The 21150-nt window shown below is 39.4% G+C and overlaps 1 protein-coding gene across 1 annotated transcript in view; it reads left to right on the forward strand.

Annotated features, from left to right (window-relative positions):
* ppp2r5a (protein phosphatase 2, regulatory subunit B', alpha isoform) overlaps positions 1-21150 on the forward strand; it is a 127893-nt gene that overhangs the window by 38817 nt on the left and 67926 nt on the right. The window contains exons 3-4 of the mRNA XM_052011882.1: positions 15962-16063; positions 17749-17841. Coding sequence (XP_051867842.1) covers positions 15962-16063; positions 17749-17841 — 195 coding nt within the window. The remainder of the gene's footprint in view (positions 1-15961; positions 16064-17748; positions 17842-21150) is intronic.

The raw sequence follows: 21150 nt of genomic DNA on the forward strand, positions 1-21150 counted from the left end.
ATGTGGTGGAGGTGGAAATAATGGCTTTCATCTTTCCAAGACACCTATGCTTCTCCATTACTGATTTTATGGATGTCTCTGATATTACTAATCATCTTGGTGAAAGAATCTTCATAGCTGAAGGCACAGAGCTCTCAAATTCCCTCCCTAAGCTTTTTTACCTCTACTTTTTTTGTTTCCTCCTTTAAGACACTCCTCAAAACCCACTTCTTTGATCAAGCTTTTGGTGAGAGCATCTTGTGTGGTTCTCTGGAGAGCTGTGACATTTTGCTTGCTAAATGCAAGTTATTTTTGTTGTAGAGCAATCTGTAAAAGTGATAACAATTATTACAAATGTTGAAACGCAGTAGACAAGGGGAAGAAATTATGTATGCTTGCATGCAAAAATAATTTTGAATAAAACTGATGATTCAAGGTGTTCATTGGATGGGAGAATCTATTATAATAGGTCACATCTAATATGCTAATACTTTTACCAGAACTGGAAAATATCAAAATATTGCAGGTGCTGGAAAACTGAAATAAGAACAATGTTGGAAACACTTGACAGGTCAGGCAACTTTGCAGAAAGAGAAACAGTGCTAATGCTTTGGGTTGAAGACCCTTTGTCAAAACTGGAATGGAGAGAAAACAAACAAAAACAGAAAATACTGGGAAAACTCAGCAGGCCAGGTGGCATCTGTGGAAAGAAACTGTTACAGTACATTTCAAGTTCTAGACCCCTCATTAGAATTGAGAAACAAGTTGATCTAGATAGCAGAGAATGTGGGGGTGGGCAATGGGTGGGGAAAAATAGAGAGAAGAAAAGATGATTTTTAAGTTGACTTGCACTAGGGCTAGCTTTGCTTACAGAACTCTGCAGTGGTGGTTTTGATAGCTGCATGTTCTACCCTGTCATCATGTGCAACAACTATCCTGTGCTGCCCTAATATATCTACTTCTGGCAAGCCCATAATCCCTGGAACCAGTCTAATGTATCATTGTTGCACTCTGTCTATGGCAAGTATATACTTTTGTAGATAGGTGACCATAACGGTTCTCAATACTCCAGGTGTGGTCTCGCCAAGCCCCTATATAATTGCAATGAGACTTTGCTCCTGTAATCAAACCCTCTCCATAATAAAGACTAACATTCTATATGCCCTCTTAATCACTTGTGTGTCTGCACATTGGCCTTCAATGACTTGTGGACAAGCACACCCATGTTCTTTTGTACATCACTACCTAGTTTCTAGCCATTTAATACTCTGCTTTTCTGTTATGTGGATCTAAGTACACCACCTCCCATTTTTTTTCCTCATTCCATCTACCATGTTCTTACCCACTTACTCAACTTGTCTATGTTCCCATGAAGCCTGTTTGTATCTTTCCTGTAACTTAATTTAAAATCATCAGCAATGTGAAAATATGGCTTTTGGTCCCTCAGCCAAAAACATTGATATAGATTGTGTAAAGCTGGAGCCCATGCATTGATCTCTATTGTACTAGTCACAGTTTGCCAACTTGAGAAGATCTATTTATTCCCGATGTTGCTTTCTGTCTGATAACCAGTTCCCAATCTACATCAGTTTATTACCTCCAATTTCACGTGCTCTAACCTTTTTGACCAATCTCCCTTCTGGGACCTTATCAAAAGCCTTTTGAAAATCCAAATGCGCCACATTCGTTGATATCTCCTTAATCTATTCTATTTGTGAAATGCTCAAATTAGTAAAATATTATTTTCCTTTCAAAAATCCAAATTGGCTGTGCTTATTCCTATTCTTTTAAAGGTGTTCTGTTATTATGTTCATGATATATTCCAGCATTTTCTCAACCACTGACATCAGGCTTATAGGCCAGTGGTTCCTTGTTTTCACTCCCCCTCCTTTCTTAATTGTAGCGTCACATTTGCTACCCTCCAATCGACAGGAACAATTCCAGGATCTATAGAACTATCTCTAAAACCACCTCTTTCAAAATTCTGGAATGTAAGTCATTGCATCCTTAGTTCCTTCAGTTCCTCATTTGTATTAGATCCTTGATTATCTAACATATCTGTTTTGTGTGTCTTCTGTGAACTTCTCTGCCATTTCCTCATTCCCTATTATAAATTCTCCTGTTTCTGTGTAAGGGCCCACACTACCCTTTTCTCTTTTCCCACCCCCGACACACACTTTATGTACCTTTTAGAAGATATTACAGTCCATTCTCTGCTTTTGCCAGTCTACTTTCATATTCCATCTTGCCTTTCTTTGTCATTTTATTAGTTCTTCTTTGCTGAATTCAAAAATGTTTCGGCTTTAGCGTGAGCAGACTGTTGAAACATCCTACAAAGTCCATGCAATGTGCCACAATTAATGATTTTCTTTTCATCCCAAAATTTAGCTGCTGAGGTGCTTATTAAGTGGATGTCTCAGTGATGCAGGCATGCTTATGGCTTTAGTTGACCCCTCGGAAATTTGGGTCAGAAGGCAGATGGGTTCAGCACTTAAGGGCCTGTATCCAGAGAGTCCTCAGAGACACCACATCCTCTGATTAAACAATGTTTTCATAGGTTCCTGTTTTCCAAGGTTGCTCTCATTCCTGTACTGCTCTTGCTGTGCAGGTCAGGTCATGTTGACTTTGTCCAGAGTTTGGCCAGAACATAAAGAATTTGCTTAGGAGCTACTATAAATGGTGAGGAGCAGGTAACTTGTCAGGAAATGGGATTTGCTAGCATTGCTGGTTTCCCATGACTGGAGGCAGCCATCAGTAGGACTAATGCTCTTACCAGCACCCTTGATAACCCAGATCATTTTATGAACAGGAAAGATTTCCACTCCCTCAGTGTGCAGCTGATTGAGGATCATGAGAAGATTTTGTTCATGGTGAATACCATGTTTTTTGGAAGCGTACATAATATCTTTATCCTGAGGGAGTCCAGGCTACAGGACGTTTCTAGAAGGATGGACTTTGGGAGGTGAGGGTTGACCTCTACTTCTGGAACCTCGTAGCAGTGTGTTCTCTAACCACAATACCGGAGTCCAGGATATACTAGGATACCATGCAAATACCAGGATAGTTGTGGGAAAACTCAAAGATGTGATGTGGTTGACTGTGTGAGTTTGAAGGTACCCTGTGGACATGCCAAGTATGTGTAGAAACCTCATTGTGCAACATCTAGCAAACCGTAAGAGTTATTGCCAGAGGAAGAACAACAAGGAGATCTGAAAACTGAAGAGCAGCAAGAGCAAAAGAAGTGTATGAGCCCCTGCCCCTAGACTGAGTGTAGAAGGCAGGCATTAGTTCTGCCTGCATAGGATATAAGGGGGTCTCTAATCAATGATTTTTATAAGGAGCCTCCAAAATAAAATTTCCTAATTTAGAATATTTTCAAAGTACAAGCCTTAACACCAAAATAATACATTAATATTCAGCCAGGAGAGGCCAGTGACTCATAAGTAACTTCATACCTACCTGTGCTGAATACAACATGAATAAATGAATCCCACCTCCTTTAATGACTTGCTACCGATCAGGAAACAGATCTTGCAGCATGTCACTCAAAGAATTTGAACCTCCACATAAACAAAAAACACATTTTCAGTGAGTATATTTGCTTGGTAAGGATAAACTGCAGTGGATAGATCAATTTGACGTACTTTGTGAGATAATGAAATTTCATCTTTTTTCTATTGTGTGGGGATTCTTACTCCTGGAGGAAACTGTTGTAGCCAGTTATTATCAGAGCTGTCTTATAACAGGCCCGGTGGTTCTCCTAGCCCCTGTGAAGCACAGGACCTTCCAGCTGAAATATATCTTGTAGATGCTTTTATATTGTCCTCAATTGCCTCTGCTCAGTAGCTGAAGAGCTACTTTCCAAATCACAATGTGAATTTTTTAATCTTTTTTCATTTACAGCGTGGTAACAGGCCCTTCCGGCCCAACAGGTCCGCGCTGTCCATTTTAAACCCAAATTAACCTACCCGTTCGTCTTTAAAATGTGGGAGGAAACTGGAGCACCCGGAGGAAACCCATGCAGACATGGGAGAACGTACAAACTCCTTACAGCGACGGGAATCGAACCCTGATCACTGGCGCTGTAATAGCATCGCACTAACCGCTACACTACCGTGCCGCCCCTATTTTGCCCATCTCTAGACACAAATGGGTGTGATCTTCACCATGCATCACTTCCAAGAGAAAAACCAGGAACAGCATCAATCACAATGCAAGATCTAACCTTAACAACCAGTCCACAACAGCCCAATCTTATTGCAGGTTAGAGTTTAGCAAGGCTGCATCACCACCCAAACACTTTTCTTTATCCTTCACATTGCAGTACTGCACTTCAACAAGCTTCTCGCTGGAGTGCAGCTAATCTACAGGACCTATGGAAAACCATTTAACTTGTGTTGCCTCCTCACCAGAACAAAATGTACTCCAACTTGAATTATTGGATTGCAGTATGCAAATGATGCTTGCAGAATAGGCATAATTGGAGTCCAACTCCAAATTATCAACTTGTTCACTGAACCATACAAGAGAAATGGCCTTCCACATAAACTTTCACAAAACAAAGTGCATTCCCTGCTGCACAACACCACCCCCTGACAAGGAATGTCCATGTCAGGGCCCTGGAAAATGTGACCACTTTACATATCTTTGGAGTAACCTCTCACCAAAGGCAGATATCGATAATGACATTTACCATTGCTTTTGATGCACCAGCACAGCCTTTGGTGTCTAAAGAATAGAGTATTTGAAGATCAAGACCTCAACCCTGGGTACTGGGCAGCAGTGCTTCCTGTTACAAAGATATGGACTATCTACTGCAGGCACCTGAAAGCACTGGCAGATGCCACAACTGCCTTGCCAAAATCCTGCAAATCAGCTGGAAGGATAAGTAAACTGATATGATCTCAGGATAATGAGGTCCCTATTTAAAATTAGGATGAGGAAGAATTTCTTGGCTTAGGGTTTGAGAGTCTTTGGAATTTCTTGCCTCAGAAAGCTATGAAGACTGAATACTTGAATATATTCAAAGATGGGATAGATTTTCAATCAGTAAGGGTTTGAGGGTCATGAACATAAGGCACAAAAGTGGACAAGGAAAATAAAATCAGCTGTGATCTTATTAAATGGCAGAGCAGGCCTGAGGGTCCTACTGGTATTCTTATTTTTTATAGTCTTATGGTCCAATGTAAAAGGGATTATTACTGCACTTCTGGCAACACCACTGAAGTGGGAACGTTGAAGAATTTCTTAGCTTATGTTCTTGAGCATCATGCCCCAAACAGGCCTGTTTTATTCAGTATAACATAGTTCCTGTCCATGTTTTTTGTTGCACCTGTTTACTTAAGTTCTTGTGGTGTAAAGGCTTTTCTGTCATGAATGTGTCACATGTTCATCATGTATGTATTTGACTGTTTGGGGTTAGTTTTCATTTCCAAAGGTAATGCTTATTTTTATGTCAGTGGTGGTCAGTGAATGAAGTTGTATTTAATAGACTTAACGTTTTCGAATGTTTCTTTTCGATAGCAGTCACTCAACATGTTGTTTGCTTCCTTTGATTTTTGGTTATTTTGTGTCATTTCTGAGATTTGAAATTTGGGGATCAGTGGTGAAAAGTAAAGGGTCATCATTAACAGGAGTTTTCGTAACTGAAGAGCTGAATGTAATGGGTTCTGCAGGGCCTAGCATTAGGTCATTTTGTTTTTTGTTGTGTATTAATGACTTAGACTTAACTAGGAATTAGAAAAAGAAGTATAGTGATACTACCAAAATTGTGGTTGATAGTTTTAAAAAAAAAGGTTATAATGCACTGCTGAGTGGCACAATGCCAAAAATTGCAACTTGATCTTGAAAAGTGAGGTAAAGTATTTGGGGAGGGTAGTTATGGTAAGAGAACATATGGTAAATGGCCTAGTGCTAAGAAGTGTTGAGGAACAGCAAGATCTTGGAATATATGTCCACAAGTTCCTTAAAACAAGTAGGATTGGTACTTAAGAAGGCATGAGGATTATTTGCCTTTATCAGATGAGGTACAGAATATAAGAGCAGGGAGATCATGCTAGAAATACTAATAAAGTACTATTCTGTTCACCACACTACAGAAAGTCTATGATGCCATCAGAGAAGATGCAAGGAAAATTCACAACAGCATGGCAGGGCTGGAGGCTGTAGTTATAGGAGGAGATTGACCAGGCTGTGTTTTTTTTTTAAGAACAAAGAAACTGAGTTGCTATTTCACTGAAGTGTATAAAATTGAAGGTTTTAGATAGCATGAATGGGAGAACCTATTTCCCTTATCAGAGAACATAATAACTAGAGGACATGGGTTTAAGTTAATTAGTAAAGGGATAAGAAGGAATAGAGGGATTTTTTTTTCAGCCACAAAGTAGTGGGGTATGGAACTCACTATTTGAACATTGGTAGAGGCAGAAATCTTCGTTGCCAAGAAATGCACCTGGAATGTGAACAATCCATAACTCCACAGGAACTTTATGTAGGAAGTAAGCATAGACCAGTCAGACTGACTTGTACAAGAATGTGAAAGGCAGGTGTTTTGTGCTCCCTTTTACTCTTGGTTTACTATTTTAATTATTTTTAGTGTTTTCCTGTAAATGAATTTTATATTTTTCCTGCATGACCATATCCTAACCCAGTCTACCTATTCTGAATTCTTGCTCATAATCCTTGATTATTTAGTGAAATCCTGGTTACTTTAGACTCCATATGAATTTATCTGCTCAATATTTAAAGTGTAATCTAATGCCTACAGTGTTTTTGTTTTAGGTGATCAACTGTTCTGAGCTTTCTATTTCCTGTGAGAAATACAGTGGGGGACTAAATTACAGACTGAATTAAATTTCATATATGAATTTAATTCATCAGTTGAGTAATGTTATTTTGCAAAATCCTATGTGCATTTTAATAATCAAAACCATTTAGTTACATTACAAAACCTTTGCACATCTTTATTTTTGTTTAAACCAGGATTTAGATCATTGGTGCAGCACATAATGTTAAAAATATTTTCCGAGTTATCATTTGCTCGGAAGTGTGGACATTATATACTCCCATTTTAAGCATTTAACTAAACTGTAAATGGGTTGGTACTCTGCAGCAGAGATCTCCTTATTGTAGTTTGTGATCACACCAACAAATTTACCAAAGTACTTGACAATTTTGTAACTTTAAGATGTGGTAGTATGTAATTTTCTAATTGGATCTTGTTCACTGAGAATGACGTATGGCATTAAAGTCATGCAAAATTTATTATAGAAGAAGCTGCATCCTAGGTAACAGTTGTACTGAACAGCTGTTACTGTCATTAAGTTACTTTCTAAACCACCTTTCTCTCCTCCTCCATTCCTCTGGCATTTGGCATTAAATAAGATGTGACCTAATGTAGCATTGTACATTCTAAGTACAATTTACAAAGTGCTTACTTTGACAGTTATGAATGCTAGATTTCTATATGAAATTAATTAAATTACTGCACTTCAGGAATTGAAAAAATATTTAGCTAATCCTGTATCATCTTCAAAGTGACTCAGTACGGTATGATGTCGTAGACCTTGCTGCAATATACTGTCGATTGAATTTGATTGTCATTATCTGCCTTCTCTGAGAGATGGCTCCTGAGGTTTGGGAAGTGATCCACGTTTGCCTGGTCTTGTCATGAGCCTTAATCACCAAAGGGCAGTGTGGTGAGCAGGGTCAGGATCTTGGTTTTGCAGATGTTGAGTGTGAGGCCTATCCTCCTGCGTGATTTGCTGAACAATGTCTTCAAACTCCGTCTCCGAGCATACGCAAACATTAGCAGCGTCTGTGTACTAAGCTTGACCAGCAAGGCTCAGGTGACCTTGGTTCTTGAATGCACTTACTGTAGATTGAACAGTTTTCCAATAGTTCTGAAGATGAGCTCAACTCCACTGAAGTTTGTTGCAGGTGAGGTGCTATGTTGAAATGAGAAATATTGAGAAAGGTTTTTGGGAAGGTGACACAGCCTTGCTTGACACCAGTTTTCAATGAGAGTTGGTTCTGTTGTAGGACATTTAATTAGTACCGTAGCATGTGTGCTGTCATGCAGCAGATGTAAGGTGGAGACTAATTTCTGTGGTCAGCTGAATTTGAGGAGGGTAGTCCACAGTCTTTTGCAAACCAATGTTGTTATACTCTTCCAGGCCAGCATTTGTGGCATTGAGGTCCTAAATACAATCAGTCGTCTACGGTGGGCTGGCTATGTCATTTGCATGCCTGAATATCAGACTCCTGAAACAGACCATGCAGACAATTTCTTCAAAGCTGTGCTGTGGGAAGCAATTACCAGGTGTATGCAAAACAAAAGATGTGTTCAAAGTTTCCTTGAAGTACAATATCCCCATTGACTTCTCAGAACCTCTGGCCAAAACGAAGAACGAGCATTCGGGATGGTATTTAGTACCTCAAGGCCATGTATCAGGAGCACACAAAAGCTTTGCATAAGTGGTAGTGGGGAGCATACCACTTGACAAGCAACCCACCCACCTGTCCATTTGGCCGCCTCCTGCTCCATCGATGGAAGAGTCTGTGGTTCACCTAAGATCTCAGACCCACTAAACCAAAACAAAAGCAAGTCATTCCTCAATCTTAAGGGACTGCCTAAGAAGTAGAAGTCTTTCAATTCCTGTTTAGAAGATCAGTCCACTGTACTTCAACTTACATTATTTAGATTAATGTGCTCAACAGAACTTTGTGACATGTACACTTTACAACAAAATAGTGCAAATTCAAATAACACTGAATTGGTACCTCCTTTGAATGAATTTGAGAACAACCAAGACATTCTATTGTACTTCCCTTCAATATATTAAATCTGAGGGATGTAGGTTTAAATGCGTGATGTATAGTTAATTTATTAATTCATTGCAAGTACTGGGAGATTATAAAAGAAAGAGAAAACACAGGCCAGTAAAAGGAACAACACTCTATATTCTGCCTTGGGAGTCTCCAACCTGATGGCCTCAACATTAATTTCTGTAACTTCCGGTAGCACCCCCCACCTCCACTGCCCCCCCCCCCAAACCTTCCCTTAATCTTGTGGCTCCCTTCCCCCACCTTGATGACCTACCTGCCTCGTCTCCTCCCCTCCTCCATATTCCATGGTCCACTGCCCTCACCTACTGGATTCCTCCTCCTTCAGCCCTTTTGCCTCTTAACTATCACCTCTTAGTTTATTACATCTCCCCCTTCCCCCTCACCTGGACTCGCCTATCACCTGAACTCACCTTTCACCTGCCTGCGTGTACTCCTCCCCCACCTTCTTATCCTGACTTCTGCCCTCTTCCTTTCCAGTCCTGATGAAGGGTCTTGGCCCGAAATGTCAACTGTTTATTTCCCTCCATAGATGCTGTCTGACCTGCTGAGTTCTTCCAGCACTTTTTGTGTATTAGGCCAGTAAAAGGAGTGGGATTGTGGGTGGTGTGAAGCGAATACTGAAAAATATTTCTATGACTTTGTCCAGATGTTATTTATGAAGACACTTCACTTTGATACAGAGTGACCTCTGTCCTAATTAAGAAGCACTGCAGCTCCTCCTTGAAAGGATATGGAAACATGCTATTCACTATAATAGCCAATATAGTATTCTGTTGACTTTCTATTCTCGGGGGGGGGGGGGGTGAACTGCCAAATATTTTTTTTCTATTATTTTGTATTTTAAACTTGTTTCCTTGGTTTTCCCCAATCTGTTTCACTGGGATAATACACCAACAGAAATATTAGCAATACCCTTAATTCATTTATAGATTTCTATCAGGTCATCTGTAAATCTGTACAGCTCTAAAGGAAATGGACAAAGCTCTGATCATATCTAAGGAGGTGAGGATCTTTAAAGACATTCTTGTGGGCTTCTGACACTTTTTACTAGAGTCATTAACCACCTACTACATTGAGGGGACCAAATCTGGGCAGAGGTCAGATTCAGTCTTGCAACCTGATTATTTGAACTACATGAATTTTGTGATCTCCATACTATAATGCTGAGATATTTCCTATGTCTCAGTATCTGCAAATAACATGCATTCTTTGTAGATCCAAGAAAACATGCACAGCATTTTGTTTTATCTTGATTGGATGACATTTGCTGATGTGTGAACCACTTTGGAACATTTAAATGTTCTTGCATATGATTGCAGTCTTCAATTGACTTAAACCATGTACTAATGTTGTTGCCATGTCAAACATATTGACAATACTTCACCCTGTCCAGGTCATTAATAAAGACAATGATGAGCAATGGGCCAGGACTGATCATTGGAGGAAAGTTTCAGTAATATGGCTCACTAACATGGTATAACCATCTGTATGCTGCCTCCTCAATCTTATCTTATTGAAGACATGAGGATGATAAAAGTCATTATCTTCAGATCCTCCAACAAATTCCCTAACCACCTGTTTACTTCCCTGACCATTATTTTAGATTAGCTCCAATTGTTCACATCATCTGTTTATTTGACTTTATGCTGAGTTTCATGAGCTTCACCATCATGAAGAGCTACGAGAGGCTGGTTATAGCATGTATTACCTCCAGCCTTTCAGACAACCTTGACCCACTGCAATTCGCCTAGCACCAAAACAGGTCTATGGCAGATGCCATCTCCCTGGCCGTTACCTCATCTCTGGAGCATCTGGATAGTAAAGACACCTACATTATACTGTTGTTTATTGACTATAGTTCTGCCTTCAATACTATAATTCCAAGCAAACTCATCTCCAAGCTCCTGGAACTGGGACTCAACACCTCCCTTTGCAACTGGATCCTTGACTTTCTGACCAACAGTCTGCAATCAGTGAGGATAGGCAGCAACACCCCTGCCATGATTATTCTCAACACCGGTGCCCCAGAAGGCTGCGTCCTCAGCCCCCCGCTCTACTCCCTATACACTCATGATTGCGTGACCAGATTCTGCTCTAACTCCATCTACTGGTTTGCAAATGATACCACTGTAAGGGTTGTATCTCAAATAATGATGAATTGGAGTACAGGAAGGAGATAGCGAGGCTAGTGACATGGTGTCATGACAACAGCCTTTCCCTCAATGTCAGCAAAACAAAATGCTGGTCATTGACCAGGAAGGGTTGGGGTGGCTGCAGTGCCCACGCTTCTGTGTACATCAACGGTGCTGTGGTCAAAAGGGTTGAGAGCTTCAAGTTTCTGGGAAGTGAACATCACCAATAGTATGAGGATTGAGATGCTGGAATCTAAATGAAAAACGCTATGATGCTGGAGGAACTCAGCAGGCCAGGCAGCATCCATGGAGAAAAGCAGGCGGTCACCGTTTCATGTCAGGCCCCTTCTTCAGCTCTCCTCCCCCGCACCTGCCTTTCACTGTCTCTTACCTATCACCACCTTGTGCCCACCCCTCCTTCCCTCTTTTGTCCACCTATCACTGCTCTGCTTTTTCTTCCCATATATTGGGCTTCCCCTTGTCCTGTCTTCAGTCCTGAAGAAGGGAACTGACCTGAAACGTTGACTGCCTGCTTTTCTCCACGGATGCTGCCTGGTCTGCCGAGTTCCTCCAGCATCATCGTGCTTTTCATCAATAATAGTCTGTCCTGGTCCCATCACATTGACTGTACAGCCAAGAAAGCTCACCAGTGCCTCTACATCCTCAGGAGGCTAAAGAAATTTGGCATGTCCCCTTTGACCCTCACCAATTTTTATTGATGCACCATAGAAAGCACCCTATCTGGATGCATCATGGCTTGCTAAGGCAACTGCTCTGCCTGTGACTGCAAGAAACTGCAGAGAGTTGTGGACACAGCTCTGCACATCACAGAAACCAGCCTGCCCTCCGTGGACTCTTGTCTATACTTCTCACTGCCTCGCTAAAGCAGCTAGTGTATAAAAGACCCCACCCACGCCGGACATTCTCTCTTCTCCCCCGTCCCATTGTACAGAAGATATATTAGAGCCTGAAAAAACACACCACCAAGCTCAAGGACATCTTCTACCCTGCTGTTAGAAGACTATTGAGCAGTTTCCTAGTACAATAAGATTGACTCTTGACCTCGCAATCTACCTTGTTATGACCTTGCACCTTATTGTCTACCTTCACTGCACTTTCTCTGTAATTGTAACACTTTTTTCTGCACTCTTATTATTTTATCCTGTATTATCTCAATGCATTGCTGTAATGAATATATAGAGGATCTGTATGAACGGTATGTAAGACAAGTTTTTCACTGTACTTCGGTATATGTGGAAAATAATAAACCAATTTACCAATTTAGTTTCTAACTTAATTCTGGCCAGCTCAAAAATCATATACATCCGAAGGAGCTTGTCACTGCAAATACTTTAATTTTTCTGCCAGGGAAGCCATCATCCTTATTATTGAATTCTCCAGAATGCACAGTTAATAATACTTACAGTGTGAAAAGATGTTTGGTTCTTTTGCCAATTACCTTCATTCACTGTTCCCAGGTTCTTGACCCACCCACCGAAGGGACCAGTTTCTCTTCCTTAAAAAAAACTGTCTGTACCCTTGCATGGTTTTCTGCTCTTTCAATCTACATCTTCATCAGATGTAACCTTTTGTTTTAGGGAGAGCAACTCCATCTTCTCCACTCTGTTCATGTAACTAGATTCCTTCATCCTTGGAATCATTTTCCATTGAGCTCTTTGGCACCCTCTTTAAAACCTTGCAACTTATCTAATATGTGGGTCCTAGAACTAACACAGTAATCCAGTTGCTGCTGAACCACTTCCTTGCTCATGTATTCGGTGTATCTATAAAGCCTGAGATACTGTACACTTTTTTAACTGCTTTCTCAACCTACCCTGCCACTTTCAAAGCACCATGCATATGAAACCTTGGATCTCTCTCTCGAATCCTTGTAGAATAATGCCGTCTCATCTCACCCACCGAGATGCGACACTTCATATTTTTCAACATTCAATTTCACTTATCCACTAATGTCCCACGCCTGCATCTACTTTTTGATGTCCATTACTATTACTATCATCCTTACAGATCACTATCCCTCCAAGTTTTGTGTTATCTGCAAATTTGGAAATTAATGCACTCTTCACCCAAGTGATCTTCATTAAGAAAAGTAGTGGTCCTCGTATCACCCCATGTGAAAGACTACTATACACTTCCCTCTATCCCAAACAAACAACTTTTCACTGATTGACCTCCAACAAGCACAACTGTCTTTCTTTTTGTGAAGTATTATTCCATCTGGTGGTGTGTTTTTCCCCTTGAGTCTCATTGACAATCTTACCATGGTTTCTTGATGTCACCATTGCCCTGCCTTTGCGAGTTCCTCAGACCACTTTTGGACCAGGGGTTTAATGAGGTCGAGCTGAATGGCACTGGGTGATATCCAAACTGAGCATTTTTAGCTGTACCTGATGATATTCCTGGCATGAACCTGAATGGTCTCCTGGCTCAGTGGTAGTGAAAGAGTGAGCAGTGCCAGTCATGAAGTTATGAATTACGTTGGAAAATAATTCTGCTGCTACACATAGCACCTCGTAAGTGCTGGTTTTAAATTGTTACGTCTGTTGTGAATCTATTTATTTGTGACATGGGTCATGATCACTCCTACCAGGGGCACTTGCATTTGCAATAGGTAGATTAATGAGGATGACGTGTGTGCCCTTGCTAGTCCAACGCAGAAAAAAAACTGATTCATCGACTAAACAATTAGGTAGAAATCAAGTGATTTACTTGTCCGTATTTGATTTGATGTCACTAGCCTTCAGTGGTCTGGTGGCAATGTTAAAGACTCTTGGATCCTCACCTTCTTATTTGTTAACCATTCTGCAGCCACCTCTGGTGGGGTAGGGCATATCTAGGGATTGTGATAGGGGAGTCTGAGACTTTGGCTGTAAAGTATAATTCTATGAGTATGACTATGTCAAGGTATTGCTTGACTAGTCCATGGGACACCTATTCCAATTTTGACACTGGTCCCCAGATGTTTGTGAGGAGGGCTTTTCAAGATTCAGTGGGCTGTGATTGACTTTGCTGTGTCTGAATCCAATGCCAAGGTCAATGCTAGGTAGTCCATCAGGTTTTAATTCTTGCTGTGTTTCAGTGTAGAGTTTTTGATACAGCTGAATGGCTTGCTAGGCGACTTCAGAGGGCAATCAGTCACATTGCTGTGGGTCTGGAGTCACATATGGACCAGACCAGCTAAAGATGACACAGTTTGCTTCCCTGAAGGACATTAGTGACCAGGTGGGTTTTTATGACAATCTAGCAGTTTCATGGTTACCATTACTTGACCAGCTTTTTGTTTAAATTATCTGTTTTTTTTTTGTTAACTTTAATCAACCAGATTTAAATTCTCCAGCTGCCGTTGTGGCATTTGAGTTTAAAGCTCTGGACTTTTAGTGTAGGCTTTTGGATTACTAGTCCATTAATTTAATCAGTACACCAACCTTCCTGTAACTTTTAAGTGATATTACCTTTCATTAAGAAACTGTTCATACTTTAATCTACCTCACAATTGATATTAACCATAGGATCATAACAGCACAGAAAGAGCCTGTTCAGCCCATTAAATTCATGCACTCCCTGTAATACAATCTATTCAAATTCCAGTCCTCTGCCCTTTTCCTTTAACCCTGTAAATTATTCTCCTTCAATTGTAAAGCACACAAAACAACCAAGTTTGTTGTAATATTTGTGATAATCGTACATTTGAAATGGAAATTAAAATTGTGAATTTATAGCTTTGTGTTTAATGCAGTTCAAGAAAAACTATTGCATTTCAATTTTGACATTCCCTATAAATATTTGAAATGGGGCCTTAATTCGATTTGAGATTTTTTGTTGCATAAAAATGTTATTAGAGTGCAATGGAATCAGTTTCTCCATGCAAATAGTTCAAAATATGATTTGTATATGCTACTGAACTATATTGCGTGGTATCTGCTGATACTATTAAATTTATTTCATGAGATGATTTATCCAGTATGCAATCATGTTCTGCTAGTTGTTTCTCAAGAATACTTGATTACAATCTAGTTTGTTGTTTTTCATTTTATAAGGATACACAAATAGGGCTGAAGAGTCAAATACCAGTTAAAAATTGGCTCCTTGTGACTTACTAAAATGGTAAAATAATTAAATCCTATGCTATATTCTTCTACCCTGTTTAATGAGATGTTCGTGAAACTGGAAGACTTCACATGAGGTTAAATAAATGAAACTTTCAAGGATTTGTACTCAAGGGTACACAATAGTTTAACTTATAAATTTTCAGGACAATGGCTAATATAAGAAATTGACTGGTATTTCTTCAAAAAGAATAATCATTGGTACAAGTGTTGCATGTGTAATGAGATTTTATAAAATATATTGGGTATAGGGTTTTAAACCTGCATATATGCACCCTTTTATGTAGAAGCACGTCTATATTTTGAAAGATTTCGTTACTCTGTTTAGAAATAGATCCAGATTAGTGGATAATTTCAAAACACTAATTTGACAAGATTATAACTATTATAATCTTGTCCATTTACCTATTGTTCTAACTTTGGTTTAAATTTCTTTTTGCCAATTGCAGTTATATTGCCTGCTTTTAGCAATTTAGGCATAGGAATATTTAGAATTAGCATGTTGGTCACTTTTATCTTTTTTACCTTCAAGAGCAGCATTGTTACTAATGGAAAAGAATAAATGGTTGTTTTAGTACCTGAGGCAAATTTGAAAAAAGTCTTTGTTAAATTATGCATTTATTCCAAGGGGCTTTGGAATCTTGAATGCCATATAATGGTATAACGCAAAGTATTGAAATTTAACTGTCAAAGTTTGGGTCAGCTTATGCTTTTAGAAATTTATGGGAAAGATTAAATCTATATTTGACAAATCTAGATCAGAATAGATATTACAATTGCCCATTTCAGTTAAATTGCCAATACACTTTTCTTGAGACTTTTATTATAGATTGTTCTTTAATAAAAGTCTTTATTCATACTATAATCTTGTTGCAGATTACCTGTAATATTTTCAGAACTCTTCCTCCCAGTGATAATCCAGACTTTGATCCAGAAGAAGATGAACCATCCTTAGAAGCAGCATGGCCTCACATGCAGGTAATAAATTTGAGAAAAAATAATAGTACAATTTCTTTTTACTCTATATTCCTAGTTGCATGTTCAAATACTGCTATTACTTCAGAAAATCAAAAATATCACTGGATTTTTACCATGCCTGTGATTGGCAATAATGTCTGTAATGCTTGTAACAGTGCACGAGTGTCAAAGCTTTCCCTAATTTATGTATGAAGGAATCTCTCTTGGCTTTATGATCAGTTGTAGTAAATAGTATGCACTTCTTTTAAACAACTGCAAAGACCTATTTCACCTCTTAAATAAAAAGTTCTGTTCCTAAAAGTTAGAACCCATGAGATCCAATGCAAGTTGGCAAATTGGGTTGAATTTTGCATGGTAACAGGAGGCAAAGCAGGATAATTGAAGGTTGCTTTAGTGATTAGAAGTCTATGACCCCAGTGGTACCAGGGGTTGGTGCAGGGATCCTTGCTGTTCATTACATAAAATAATGATTTGGACTTAGATGTAGGAGGTATGATTAGGAAGTTTGCAAATGACACCTAAATATGTGGTGGTGGGGTTGATAGTGTGGTGGGCAGCCTTGGGCTACAGGACAATGTTGATCAGTTGGTAATATGGGCAGGACCAATAAAAGATGAAATTTTATCCTGATAAATCTGAACTCATGCATTTTGGGCAGACTAATATAGGGCCCTCAGAACAGAGCAACCTCTGTGTGTATGTCCAAGGATCCCTGAAGGTGGCAGCATAGGTAGTGAAGAAGGCATATGGGATGCTTGTCTTCATTAGCTAGGGCACTGAAAAAGATCAGGAAGGTTTATGGTGTAGCTTTATGAAACATTGGTTAGGCCATAGCTGGAATACTGTGCAGTTCTGGTCACAACACTAGGGGAAGCATATGATTGTGTTGGAGAGGGTGCAGAGGAGATGCACTGGATATTGCCTGGAATGGAGCATTTTTTACTTATGATAAGAGTCTTGTTAGCTAGGATTGTTTTTTTTTGGAATGAAGAGGGCTGAAAAGGTGACCTGTTAGAATTATGGATATAGATAAAATAGATGGTTGCCTTTCCCCAAGGGAGAGGTATCTGAAACAAGGGCATAGAATTAAGATAAGGGCTAAGAGGTACACCTCTTTAAGGTGGGGTGGGGGGGAGGGACATAATTGCAATTAGAGGCAATTCTGAGATGATGTATTAGCTTGATTTGTGGGTTGATAGAAGTTATATTGTAGGGAATGAGCTTTCTGGTTGGGTTGGACCTATTCTCATTAGAATTTTCATGGTCTTTTGAAACATTTTGAAGAAAATTTACTGGATAGATGCTGAGAGGTTATTTCCCTTTGAAGGAATTTAGAACCAGGAGGCATAGTTTTAGAATAAGGGATCATCCATTTAAAATGGAAATTCATGAGTCTTTAGCCCATCCAGAAAGCTGTGGAGGCTAAGTCACTGAATGCATTCAGGGTTGTGATAAGACAAATTTTTGGGCTATAGTGTCATTTGTGGGTAATGCATAAGAGACAGGAAAGTGAAGCTGAGACCAAGATCAAATTAGCTATGACCCTTTTGAGTGCTTTAGCATAGCATTATGGTCTAACCCAAATCCTATTTCTTATGAGAGGACAATTTATGCAAATATATCCACATTTTAAACCTTTTGGTCAATTGGAAATAATTTCTGTTAATTCTCACCTTTTTTTTAAGCTTGTGTATGAATTTTTCTTGCGGTTTCTGGAGTGTCCAGACTTCCAGCCTAGTATTGCAAAAAGGTTCATTGATCAGAAATTTGTACTTCAGGTGAGTACCTTTTAATTTTATCTTGTTTACTAGGTCAATGAACGTTTTTCTCATTTTCAGGATCACGTGCTCATTTACGTTTTGGGTATTGCCTGCACCTAGTTTTATACTGCCCCATAGCTTGCCTCAGGAGTATATGCTCTTGTTATACTTTTCCATGTTTCATTTTATTTTTCTGCAACATCAGTAGGAAGGAAGTGTTGAATCTAGAATGATACTGACTTTCGCTACAGCAGCAACGTCCCATAATCCAGATATTCATTATGAAGGCTTAGATATTGTGTTTAGCACAACAGAGTCCAAAGATATTTCATGACATTTCATTATTATTCAGAAAATGAAGCAACATGGAATATTCTACAAAGAATCTAAGACTTGTATTAACAGGGCAAAATCCAGGCCATTATGGCTCAACCCTAACTACTTACATTCACTGGAGACAAATTTAGTGATTTAATGTCCCATTGTAACACTAAGTACAGTGATAATGAGTACAGACCTGGTAGGTTGTGGACAGTGTCAGGTATTTTAAGAGGTTATTAAACACAATTAAAAACAAGGTGAGTGTGCTCAGACTTCTAAATCAATATTCCTTGATATTAACTGTGCAAGGCTTTAAGTTAAAATATTTAATTGGTAGTTTCCCAAAATCATCAGTCCAAATCCTTAATCTGCTATGCTCATTCTGTGGTTTTAAGATGGTCAGGTTTTGGTTAAATTAATTGCATCCTGGATATTAAACAGAATGGTCACTCACCAGATAAATATATATTGAGTACTGGTTGCTAAGGATACAGTATTATGAAAGGCATATTACTTGCAGTTGATGACCTGAGATGCTTAGCAACATGGGAAAATGTGTCATTAAACTGTAGAGCAAGTACCATTTCAGTAGTGTAGTGCTTTTTAATTTTTCATGTTGCAAAGATAAAACGATGAGCTGTAAGTACTTTACATTTCAGATATTTTCCCCCTTTTTTTCCATTCAAGTTTTAGGGAGATACTTTAATATTCTCTAAGTAGTCAGTGCAACAATTTGCTTTGATTTAATTTGCACATAAATTGATTTAACTAAATTAAGAAACATCTAATCACAGTTCTCTGGTGTGGAGCACAACGTGCCAGTTTTAGGAAGTAAAATCGTTACAGGCTTTGAACAAATGGAGATCAAATAAATCTTAATATTCATCTCAAACAAAAGTCTGTTGGCTTGATTTTGATTTATATTTCCTATGATCCTCGTACAAAGGTTGTGCAATAGATTCTATTTTTATTCCAAATGTTTAGCTTGTATTGAGGCAAACACCTTGTTTTATTTGTATTATAGAATGGCTGCCCCTTAATGAAAGGAAATGGGGATCAGTTGAGCATAATAGATTGGACTAAAAATTTTGTTAGCAACATCTACTGGTTTTCACTAATAAAACAGTTTCTATGACTACTATAAAAGCTATATATTTTGTACCAAATGAGGAAAGTAGTTAAGTTAATTTGTTCTTTCTGTCCTGATTCCTGCAGGGATCTCTTTGATTCCTGCATGGACATTGTTTTATACCAAGAACTTACTGGGTCCATACATGTGTTGTCCATACAGGTGTTGTCAAAGATAAGGGGTAAGAGGTGATCAGTTATTCTACCATAGGCAATATCATGGCTGTGCCTCATCCTGTCTGAAACCTAAATGTCTGCATAATTGCTTGTTGGATTGCTGTCAGAGTGAAATTCCAAGCTGCAAGCTGATTTATGCCTATGCCCCCCACCCCAGAAATCCAAGTTTCAAGAGCTAATTTCAGATGCCCATCTGCTACTTAGTCTAAGATGAGCTAAACCAATTGTAATTTGTAAAGAAAAATCACTTACAATTTTTTATTTTAAGCAAGCAAATTGAAGTATTGCTTTCACCTTGAAGATTTTTGTTTTATCTATGCTCCTAGGAAATAATTTTGGTTGTTGAGCTTTGTAAGCACATGTCAACACACACCACTGTGGATTTGACAAATAAGTCATTTTTCTGCTTTCCCCACTGGAGGCCCAAGAAGAATAAATTTAAAACTATTTGAACCTTGCTTGGACTTGGTGAAAGGAGTGGTCATACTGCATCCATTATCAGCGACTGCTGAGTTTAAAATGAGTCCCTGAAAAATTTGGATTCATACCAAGCAACATTCAGGTCCGTCTGCATTGCACTTCCTCTAAGACAGTATATAGTTTCAAAAGTGCTTGAACTGCTCAAAGCAGCCCAGGACTTGGTATTAGCTAAAATAAAATCTCTTGCGAGAAGTATCAGGAACAAGGGTGATGAACTACAATGTTGTGGCCGTTACAGAGGTTTGGCTGTCACAAGTGCAGGAATGACTGCTGGACATTCCAGGGTTTAGATGTTTCGCAAGGGACAGGGACTGAGGTAAAAGAGGTGGGAGAGTGGTTTTGCTGCTCAGGAACTATTCACAGCTGAGGTAAGGGAGGATGTCCTGGAGGGATCGTCTACTGAGTCAGTGTGGGTGGAAGTCAGAAACAGGAAGGGAGTGATCACTCAATTGGGAGTATTCTACAGACCCCCCAATAGCAGCAGAGACACTGAGGAGCAGATTGGGAGGCAGATTTTGGAGAGGTGCAAAAATAACAGGGTTGTTGTCATGGGTGATTTTAACTTCCTTAATATTGATTGGCACCTCCTTAGTATAAAGTGATAGATGGGGCAGAGTTTGTTAGATGTGTCCAGGAAGGATTCCTGACACAGTATGCGGACAAGCCGACTAGAGGAGAGGCCATACTGGACCTGGTACTAGGCAATGAGCCTGATCAGGTTTCATAGCTCTCAATGGGAGAGCATTTTGTTGTAACTCCTTCACTTTATCATAGCCTTGGAGGGGGATAGGAGCAGACGGTGTGGGAAAGTATTTAATTGGGGGAGGGGGAATTATGATGCTATGAGGCAGGTACTTGGGAGCATAAATTAGGAACGGATGTTCTTCGGGAAGTGCACAATGGAAATGTGGAGGTTGTTCAGGGAGTACTTGCATGGGGTTCTGGATAGGTTTGTCCCATTGAGGCAAGGTAAGGATGGTAGAGTGAAGGAACCATGGTTGACAAGAGACATAGAACATCTTGTCAAGTGGAAGAAAGAAGATTACCCAAGGTTCGGAAAGCAAGGATCAGACAGGGCCCTGGAGAGTTACAAGGTAGCCAGGAGGGAGCTTAAGAATGGACTAGAAGGGGACATGAGAAGGCCTTGGCGAGTAGGATTAAGGAAAACCCCAAGACGTTCTACACCTCTGTGAAGAATAGAAGAATGACTAGAGTGAGGGT

This window comes from Pristis pectinata, chromosome 3 (assembly GCF_009764475.1).
Source record: "Pristis pectinata isolate sPriPec2 chromosome 3, sPriPec2.1.pri, whole genome shotgun sequence".
In the NCBI taxonomy this organism is placed as follows: Eukaryota; Metazoa; Chordata; class Chondrichthyes; order Rhinopristiformes; family Pristidae; genus Pristis; species Pristis pectinata.